This window comes from Brassica rapa, chromosome A03 (genome assembly GCF_000309985.2).
Source record: "Brassica rapa cultivar Chiifu-401-42 chromosome A03, CAAS_Brap_v3.01, whole genome shotgun sequence".
Taxonomy (NCBI): Eukaryota; Viridiplantae; Streptophyta; class Magnoliopsida; order Brassicales; family Brassicaceae; genus Brassica; species Brassica rapa.
In genome coordinates, this window is record NC_024797.2 from 10,795,834 (window position 1) to 10,806,071 (window position 10,238).

Below are 10,238 nucleotides of genomic sequence, written 5' to 3' on the forward strand. Positions count from 1 at the left end.
GTATCTTCTAATTAAGGAAAGTGCAAAAAAAATTTTGGTAGATTATTTATCAATTCGATAGTTAGTTTAATAAAAAATATAATGTAAGTCAAGATGGACCAACCTATTTTTCTAAGAATAATATATTTTATATAGTCATTTATTAAATGTGAATTTATAATCATACAGTTCTATGATCATTCATATCATTTTATAACTGAATATTTAAATCATCGATAACAAAATTTTCAATGTGAAATCTTTAATAAGTTTATAATTTATAAATGTTTTTGAAAATTCATTAAAAGTTTTAATATTAAAATATTTATGTAATCTTATGGTATATAGTATAATCTATATATATATATATAAATATATATGTTTTATTATTAAATGATATGTTTTACTCATATGGTTTTAAAATAATGTGTATCTTCTTATAATATTAAATAAAAGTTCATATTAATACAATTTTATGATCATTTGTAACTTATTATGACAAAAAAAAAATCTATTGATCACAAAATTTTCAGAGTGGGGATCTTCAAATTTCTAATAATTTATAGACGTTTTGAAAAATTCAAAATATAACATATAAAAAAAATTATAAATGTTTTTATTATATATTTAATGTGATTTTTAAATATATTTTAATAATATAAAATTAAAAAAAGAACTAAGACACAAAAATTGTTATCAAATATTTATTATTCATTATAATTAATTTTCACATATACGTTAATCATATTAGGTAATTTCGTAGCTTTTATTTAAGGAAAGTGCAAAACATTTTTTGGTACGTTATTTATCAATTCGATAGTTAGTTTAATAAAAAGTGTAATATAAGTTAAGATGGACCAACCTATTTTTCTAGAAATAGTATATTTTGTATAGTTATTTATTAAATAAGAATTTATAATCATACGGTTCTATGATTGTTCATATCGTTTTATAACAAAATATTTAAATCATCGATAACAAAATTTTCAATCTGAAATCTTTAATAAGTTTATAATTTATAAATGTTCTTGAAAATTCATTGAAAGTTTTAATATTAAAATATTTATGAAATCTTATGGTATATAGTGTTTAATATATATATATATATTACTATTATTAAATGATATTTTTTACTCATATGGTTTTAAAATCATGTGTATCTTCTTATAATAAAAATGTTAAACCATTGATCATTAATTTTTAACATAATAATTTTAATAGTTTTAGTCATTTATTGTCGTTTTTAAAAATTCAAAATATAACATATACGAAAAAAACTAAATTTTATTTTTATAGCTAATTTGATTGTTTAATTTATTTTAATAATATAAAATTAAACAGAAAATGATAGAGGAGATATACATTGTTATCAAATATTTATTATTAAACTCATTAATTGTCATATATATATTAGTCATTTATGGTAATTCCGTAGGTTTTATTTAAGGAAAGAAAATATCATATCATATCATTATATCATATAGTTTGACCAACTTATGTATCTAACAACATATAAAAATCGAATATGGACCTACTTATTTTTCAATTGAATGTAATTGAATACCTAATTGAGTGCCACCTATGCATTGGGGCCTCTTTTAATTAATACAAAATTGAGGTTACATCTTTTCAAATGTTTCTCAATTAATATATAAGGGATATAACTACACTCCCTATTATTAGTTATTTTCGTTAATATATATACTAGTACCATGTAATATATTGCATTCAACACTTCTCATAAAAAAAACACAACTTTAAAATTAAAAGATTTTAAGTCTTGCTAAAGAAAAAGATTCCGAAGAAAAAAATGCTGAGATCTCTTTCCCCCATTTATCAAAGGTAAAAAGCCATATTTAAAAGGAAGAGTAAGGAAGAGTTAAAAATAAAATAAAAACTGACTGAATTTTAAAATAAAAATCTAAAGAAACGAAGGACAATCTTGGTGTCATCCATCATCATCTTTCAACCTCCGAACTTCATATCTTGTTTATCTAAGCGTTGGATAAATGAAGTGAGGACTTTAATGGTTTTGATCTGACATTGTAGAGACATTATGTAACCAGCTGTCTCTTCGAAGAGCGCGTCCACACCAAGCGCCGTTCCTCCAGGAATAATCCTCTGTAATGCCTCAATCTTCTCCTTCACCTCTTCTTCGTCATCTTCTTCTTCACCGGACACACACACGCTTGCCTTAGTCTGCGACAATCTCCGCTTGGTTCTGCGCTCGAAACCAGCGGCGCGTGATTTTACGGCGGCTGAGGGCAACACTGAAATAGATCTAGTGTTGTCGGAAGTTGCTAGAGTTTTCTCCATTGTGTGTGAGAGAGAGAGAGAGAGGAGTGAAATGCTTGAGAGAATAATGAAGAAGTAAGGAAAGTGCATGTGTGAATGTGTATATATGTATAGATTTAGTGGACAAAATGGCAACTGTATTTTTATAGGCCAGTCTCCAGTTCAATACAGTGTACTTTGGTTTATAATGAACTGATTTGTTTTTAAGTAAATAAACAAGCTGAGTTTAATTAGAGAATAAAGACAATACTCTCGGTTTAGTGTTGGGTTTGTCTGGTCTCTGACCCTCCTAGTTACATTTCTTGCATAGTTTAGTGCAATGGTTGGTTAGGAACGAATTTCAGTATGGTTAGACTAAAGATACGATGTCTAAAACCCTATATTTAGTTTTTTTTTTGTTTTTTTTTATTTATTAAAAAAAACCTATACTTAGTAATGAGAAATTGTTAATATTGCCATCAAAGCTGGGTCCAGTTGTACGTTTTTCTATATTATATTATCCTCGTGTTACGGGTTGTGTATTTCTTTTTATTTCTTGCTTGTGTAACATAGAATTGGATCTTGAAAAAGAGACTTGGTTTTTCACGTGCCATGTCGACTTGTTTAGGCAATAGTGGCCACGCACTCACTTAAGTAGATCATGCTCACATCTAAACTGGGTTTTGTTTTTATGAAGAGCGAGGTATTATCTAGTAATGACTCAGCAATTACTGAATATTGTATGTGTTGTTACTACAGGTCGGTTAAGTAATAGTAAAGCGTTTTTTTTTGCATATGAATGTATCAAGTCCAAATAAACGAATATTTGTAAAGAAAGAATATTATATACTTATACATGCAAAGGGTTGATCTTCTATTTTACCATTTGCAAATTCTAACAAAAGATAAAGACTATTAGTTCTAAAGTTAGAAGAGGAAATATTATTTTAACTTCAAAAACATAAGTTAGAGGACGACAAATCCTAACCCTAGTGAGTTGATGTAACCAGTACGGACGAGACATTAGTGTAAAGAAAACACAACGCGCGTGGAGATAAGGAGAATGGCCCAGTGCTGCATGTGCATAGGAACAAGGGAGTGAAGAAGAGGGGACCTACACGAAAGCCCAAAGAGAAGGAAAATGTGAGAGAGAGCACATGTGCTCTCACATGATAATCTCTTCAAAGACCCATCCCCATGTGCCCCTCTCTATACACACCCAATGGTACATTAATACATACTGTAATTGTATGTCTGTATACATATCTCGATGGATGAGATCGAGATCTAATGGATACTCCTACTCTAGTAAGAGATAGTGAAGTGGTTCGTACAATGGGGATCTATCTAATCTATTAGATGCTCATAAGATCCACATGCATATCTATCGGGCATGGTGGCCACATGTCACTCCCGTGGGTCCTCCACTACCAATGTGTTTAATATTTTTCTTTGAACTCTGAAATATTCAGTAATCGTTTCATTAGAATCCGTCAATAACAAGAAAAAGAGACGATCAAGTTAAAATCTAAATTTTTTTTTGAGACAATTCGTTAATTTATGATTTCACATGTTTTAATAAAAAATAACCAAAATGCAGACAAATTAGCACGAATTGTTCATATAAATACATCGATTAGTAATTTTTTTTAGAAAGGTTGTATTTGGTCAATACAAAAAATATAATGTTGATTATGGATTTTAGATAGTAGTAGACTATGATTCATTGTTTAAGAAAATACGTAACTCGATTAAAAAAAACAAAAGAAAAATAGGAAAATGTTTCCAAGGAGGGGACGAAGAGGGGTTTGGTTTCTCGGGATTGAGATTTACAAGAATCGGGTGCCTTTCTCACTTCACCATCTACCAAACTGACACTTACCCAATTCTAGTATCTATTTATTTATTTATTTCAATTTACATTAAATATGTTACAAAAATAACACACTGTTGAGAAATTCAATTTCAGCTTTTTTCTTCTCAGACAGCTTTCACATTCATCTTGGAATAATCAATCCCATTCCCATGTCCTTTAGTATCTTTTCTCTATTATTTTCTCTAGCTTTTTCAAGAGTTCAAATTCTTTTTAATGATCAAAAGAAAAAAACAAAGTATTCTTGCTTATTGCTAGTGCCATATTTGTTTTTACAAACTAACACCGAAACTGTGACGGGTTTTGGTTAAGACAAGACAAGATGTCTTTTAGAGGTGAGGAACGAAGAAGGGATAGGGAATGGTTTGTTTTAGCAATACAAAATACAATTATATTCGAGGGAAGTTTTTCTCCAAGGCTGGAGATATGGGCCAAGCCTGTGGACCCATCATGATGGGTGATCTCTAGGACAACGCTTACAACATTGTGGTCCCACCGCGAACGTTATTTGTCTCCCTTCTTATCCACATTTGGTTGTGCAGTGGGAGTGGGATATATAATTTGAAGCATACGTGTAAATTTTCTGATCAATCGATGGTATTTGTATTGAGACCCAACTAATTCTTACAAAAAGTTGATACTGAGAGGTAGTTAAAAAAAAAAGTCGATACTGAGGAGTCTTTTGATTTCAAATTTTCTGATAAGACCTAAAACATGATTTGATATTCTCACCAATTAGTAATAACTTAGTTTCTAATATGATTCAAATTTTGAAACTAACGGGGTTTACGACTTGTCTTAAGTTCTCTTCTTATCACTAGATTACCAAAACTTGGTTGTATATAACCGGAATTTTCTTACATATATTTTTGCTGCAAAGCATTCATATAAAAAATAATAAGAGATAAGGAAGGGTTACTCCAATTATGCCTAGAGATCTTAAGCACACCTGCTTAAAATTAAATGGTAAGGGTGCATAAGACCATTTTCAATGGTCTTTTGTTTTGAGGGAAAACATTTTCTAATAGTGCATCAGTTTTGAAGAAAAAAATGAGTTTATGAATAACGTTCTCTCAAATTAGCTCATTTTGATATTAAGCTTTTCCATTTATAAATTAGCTCTTAAATTTTTATATAATTTTGTTTAATATCTAAAAAGATTTAATATTTATGTTTTATACTTTTGAAAAAATTATTAGTACTTTAGTAATGTAATTATATATCAATCATTATATCCTTTTTAGAAACTAAACTTATGTTTATATTGAAGATTTAGTTCAAATAGAACTCTATTTGGGTAAAATTTGTATATTTTATAAAATAACGGTAAGAATTTTAGAATTAATAATAAGTAGCAATAATATAAATATTTAAAATATATTTTAAAGGGAAAAAATAACGAAACCTTTAGAGCAAAATTACCTCATTTTCCTCATTTTGAAGGAAAAATGAAGTAACTATCGGAGATTCCCTAACAAATCTTAAACCAATACTACGTATCTTATTACTTGAATTTGTTATTACTTTGGAAGGGAACATGTTTAAGAACAAATAAGAGAACTATACTGTTTATAAAGAAATATATACACGAATTGTTTTCTTAAAGATGAAGTGACAAAGTGATTTCTGTGTAGTGTGGGATCTTACTACCACATGTGTTGGTTGTGCCATCAAAGATTAAACCATCATCATCATCATCATGCGCTTGCACAGTAAACTCTGCTACATCTTCTGTAGCCAGCAGTTCTCTAAACGTGAGAACATCAGAACCTTGCCTGTCGTTTCTATATGCCACGATTAATATAAAAGCCATTTATTTATCTGTCACAAATTGAATGGATCAACATTTATAATAAAAAAAATCAAAACAATTTTCTTGTGTGGAAGGCAATTTTCTTTAATGGCAGAAGTTGGAACATACTATGTTCTGTGTGAACAAAGCCCGCTTTAGTACATGTTTGACATGCCGTACCGAACAGCTCCAACTTTCCGGTGAGCAGAACCACCAGGAGCAGCCGCCGCTGCAACTCCTATTCCAGCGGTCGCCTGTAAAAGATTTGTATCGATTGTGATCCGGTCACTCATGTTTTCAGCCTTGTGCAATCCGGTTCGAGACAAGATAAACGGGTTGTTATCTATGTTGATGGCGACGTCTGGAGAGTATCTATTGTACTGAGATATCTGTCTTGCCTGCTTCTCAGACTCCATGGTTGTTGTTCTCCTCTCTTGTTGCTTTCCCATGGTTGCTGCAGCAGACTGTTGTGGAAAGGGAAGAGCAGTGCTGCGGATTAATGATCTCGGGTCATATGCTTCTCTGCTGGTTCTGCCATTGTCATAAGGCGCCACCGGGCCCATGAATGTGCTTGGTTTGGTACCTGAGAGGTTTCTTTGAGGTGCTTGTGATGTTGTGTATTGATTAAGAGGAATGCTTTGAGTAGTTTCAGGGTTCAATGTGTTTGTGTTATTCATAAGTTTCGGTTGCCCTCCTCTTGCAACTGCGGTTGAGTGTATAACTGTAGATCTGAAAGCATACAAACACAGAGTCAGAACGATATTATTCGTTCCAGTTACCAACATGGTAGGTCTTACCTGGGAAGAGAGGCATGTTTCCTTTCTAGAGGTGCTACAGGGCCAGTTTTCCCGCTGTTTTCTTCAAGATGTGCAAACTGTCTCCTGAACTGATCAACAGCACTGCATAACAATATAAACCAATGTCAGAGACTGGATGTAAGACAATGCTGGTTCAGATATGCAATCACAGATATTAAGACCTTGGATAGAGAAAGTTAGTTTTATCAGCGCCGTTCATGTGATCTTTTAGCAGCTGAGGATGATACTCAAGTATCTCCCTAGATATTAGCTCTCTGATATCCTCTTTAGTGACTTTTCTTCTCTCGAACTCAAATTCCATCTTCGTGATGGGTTGACATGAAGGCTCCCTCTCCACTTTCGCCAATCCCTTGAAATATGGATCAGCAAGTGCCTAATGATATGCAAGTATTAGAAGAAGAAGAAAAAAGCAGTTTACTGTGTCATCTCAAAAGAAACTTGTAGTAGATGTTAAAAGCAACCTCTTGAGCAGTTGGACGGTCTTTGGGATCAAAAGCAAGAAGCCTCTCAAGCAGCTTCAGAGACAAAGGATCTGCGTTTGGAAATTTCTGAGTAAAAGGAATGGGTGGCTTTTTCCTCATGCTTGTTAAGTACCTCCTTGCCTTCTCATTCCTTACCTGTATCATATTGCTTTTAAGATTCTGCAGAAACTCAATACACTCAGATTAAAGAAGAAGAAGATCAGTACCCTGGAGATGGTGTCCAGGGAAGGTGTTCCTAGCAGATCAGTCATAAGATCCAGCTGGTGAACCACATTCTTTCCAGGGAAAAGTGGTTTTCCCATCAATACTTCTGCAAAAATGCAGCCTATACTCCAGATGTCAATCGCTGGTGTATACTACAAAGCCAAACTCACCAAAAGTTAGCTCGCAGTAATACACTAATTAAAAGATGGCATATAGGGAATAAATGAACCACCTTAGAGTAGAAAGATCCACAAAGCTCTGGAGCTCTATACCATCTTGTCGCAACATAGTCCTGTAAATTTCATAGAAAACAAGATTGGAGACTATCAGATACTGTTAAGAGGAAAAAAAAGGACTCTTAAAGTGCTAAATTTTGCAACTCACTGTCCAGATGATTGTTGTGGGAGTATCATTGAATGCAACTCTTGCCAATCCAAAATCACAAATCTTAAGTTTACAGTTTGCATTTGCCAATATGTTCTTTGGCTTCAGATCTCGATGGTAAACATTAGCTGCATAACAACCGAGGTCCATGAGTTTTACACAGACACAGAGAGAGATTCAAAGATGAGAAGACTAAAGTCACAGAACAAGAGAAATGGATTACCTGTGTGAATGTACTTGAGTGCACGCAGTAACTGATAAAGGAAAAACTGGTAATGCTCTCTTGTCAAATCATCATTGGCTTTAATGACTTGATGAAGATCAGACTCCATGAGCTCAAACACAACGTATATATCTTTGAACTCTCTTCTCGAAGGAGGAAGCATGATGTGCTTGATCTCAACTATATCAGGATGCCTTAGGAGTCTGAGCAGCTTTATCTCGCGGAGAATCCTCGCAGCATCAGAAATATGCTCGAAGATATCGTGTATTTTCTTTATGGCAACTTTCTCACCCGTTAGAGTGTCAATGGCCGAGCAAACAACTCCGTAGCTGCCTTTTCCGATTCTTTCTTGGATTTTGAATCTGGTGGCGTCGCCGTAGTCTGAGAAGAACTCCATCTCCAGATTATTCTGTTACAGATAGGTTTTAGAAAATAAGGACACATAAATTGCTACAATACTTGACGAACCTTCTGAACTACTACAAGTATGTATGAAAGCTATTGCTCAACGAGGTTATAACAAACTTCATTTTTTTTCTCAATCAACCTACTCTTTAATCCTTGTCAAGAGAAACACATTATAAACCACCTTAAAAGTTCCTAACATTACCCTAAGGGATGCAAACCCTCATAGTTGAATTGAATTGATCCACCAAACAATGCCATATGAGCTACAAAGCACAATGAACCAACACATAAACTTTCAGAGACCTGTTAAAAGATTCAGACAACTGACAGAAGGTAATAATCAGACATAAAGTCAGAACTGCCATTGCTAATAAAGAAATTGATGCTTTGGAGCTCAAAACTCACGCAAAGCTACACACAAGAATAAAATATGATGCAGAAGGTTGAGATTAATCAGAGGAGATAAAAAGCTGATGCTAAAAGGGACGGCTAATGAAGCATCTAGGCAAATGTAAAAACCCCTGAACAAACAAAATAAAACTCGCTATCTTGCATTGAGTTACAGCATCATTGCGTAGTTGTAGTTAGACACTTGTAACTTTCATCAAACCAAAAGATCAACTCATACAATACAACTGACTGAATGTAATAAACCAGACACTGCCGTTGCTAATAAAGAGATTTGGTCTTGGAGCTTAAAACTCACAAAAAGGCAGATTCTTTTTACAGAGACCAGAATATAATCTAATGCAGAAAGTTGAGACATTGCAACATAAAGTTTGAAACTTTAACATAAAAAAAGAAGAAGAAGAACACAACCGTTGCTAACAAAGAGATTAGAGCTTCAGTTAATCAGAGGAAACAGAAGCTGATGCTAAAAGGGATGGCTAATGAAGCATCAAAGCAAATTCAAAATACTGAAACAAACAAATAAAACTCCCTATCTTGCATAGAGTTACAACATCATGCGTTGTAGTTAGACACACTTGTAACGTTCATCACAACAAAAATATAAACTCACAAACAGATATCAGAATTGCCCAAAACGGCAAACAAAGGATTAACCGCAACAATCACATATCAATAATATCTCACCGTAAGCCATTGTTTTGATATTATAATTGGATCGAATAAAGAGAAGATTTTTTTCACAATGATTTAAAAGTCTTCACCTTTATACGCTGATGATCTGTCTGCATCATTGCTCGCATGATTCGATTCAGAGGAGATAAAGAGAGTCAGATCAGCCGCATTGGCTCCAAGTCACGAGGCTTCTGCTCCGGCAACCCTTCACTGACAGACAGAGACAGAATCACAGGCAAGTCTCTCTCTCTCTCTCGACCAATTGGTGAAAGCAGAGTGCGAACAGCATCGCTTTAAGGGCACGTTTTCGTCGGGAGATCTGATCACCGACACAGAAGGGATTGAGAGGAGAAAGAAAGAGTGAAAATTGAAATGAGTAAGAGAGAGAGAGAGAGAGAGAGATTAGAATGGAATCTAGATGGATCTCTTTCTTTATATATGCTTTGCTGTTTAGTAAAGAAGAAATAAATAAGGAAAATACAAATAAGTCAACTACTATTTTTCCGATTTTTTAATATAAATCGTTTTAAAAACAATTTTATGTTCCAAACTATACGACGTTTTTCGGTTTTCTATATAAAATTTATTAACACTTAATGTTATATAACCAATGTTAATATACCTTTTATTATATTATTGGTTGATTTGTGGTTAGGTAAATAAATAATATTTTTGTTTAGAAAATATAAAAAATTAATGATTTTCTTAATCTATGTGC

The 10,238-nt window shown here is 33.0% G+C and overlaps 2 protein-coding genes across 5 annotated transcripts; both read right to left on the reverse strand.

The window, feature by feature from the left end:
- Positions 1-1,684: 1,684 nt before the first annotated feature.
- Positions 1,685-2,948, reverse strand: LOC103858029 (transcription factor PAR1-like). The gene has a single exon (XM_009135303.3). It carries the CDS (start codon positions 2,362-2,364, stop codon positions 1,945-1,947), a length of 420 nt encoding a protein of 139 aa, XP_009133551.1. The 5' UTR covers positions 2,365-2,948; the 3' UTR covers positions 1,685-1,944.
- Positions 2,949-5,603: 2,655 nt separating this feature from the next.
- On the reverse strand, positions 5,604-10,047 carry LOC103858031 (mitogen-activated protein kinase 20). 4 transcript variants are annotated; one of them, XM_018657859.2, is made up of 10 exons: positions 9,610-9,920; positions 8,030-8,438; positions 7,807-7,934; positions 7,655-7,714; positions 7,425-7,574; positions 7,198-7,353; positions 6,898-7,109; positions 6,716-6,817; positions 6,048-6,647; positions 5,604-5,910 (listed from the first exon to the last, which is right to left on the reverse strand). In XM_018657859.2, exons 1-9 carry the CDS (start codon positions 9,646-9,648, stop codon positions 6,074-6,076), a joined length of 1,830 nt encoding a protein of 609 aa, XP_018513375.1. In that variant the 5' UTR covers positions 9,649-9,920; the 3' UTR covers positions 5,604-5,910; positions 6,048-6,073. The 4 variants fall into 4 exon arrangements, with proteins under 4 accessions (XP_018513375.1, XP_033144307.1, XP_009133553.1 ...); XM_033288416.1 differs by adding an exon at positions 9,927-10,047 and having other exon boundaries at positions 5,606-6,647; positions 9,610-9,861; XM_009135305.3 differs by having other exon boundaries at positions 5,606-5,947.
- Between the last annotated feature and the right edge of the window lie 191 nt (positions 10,048-10,238).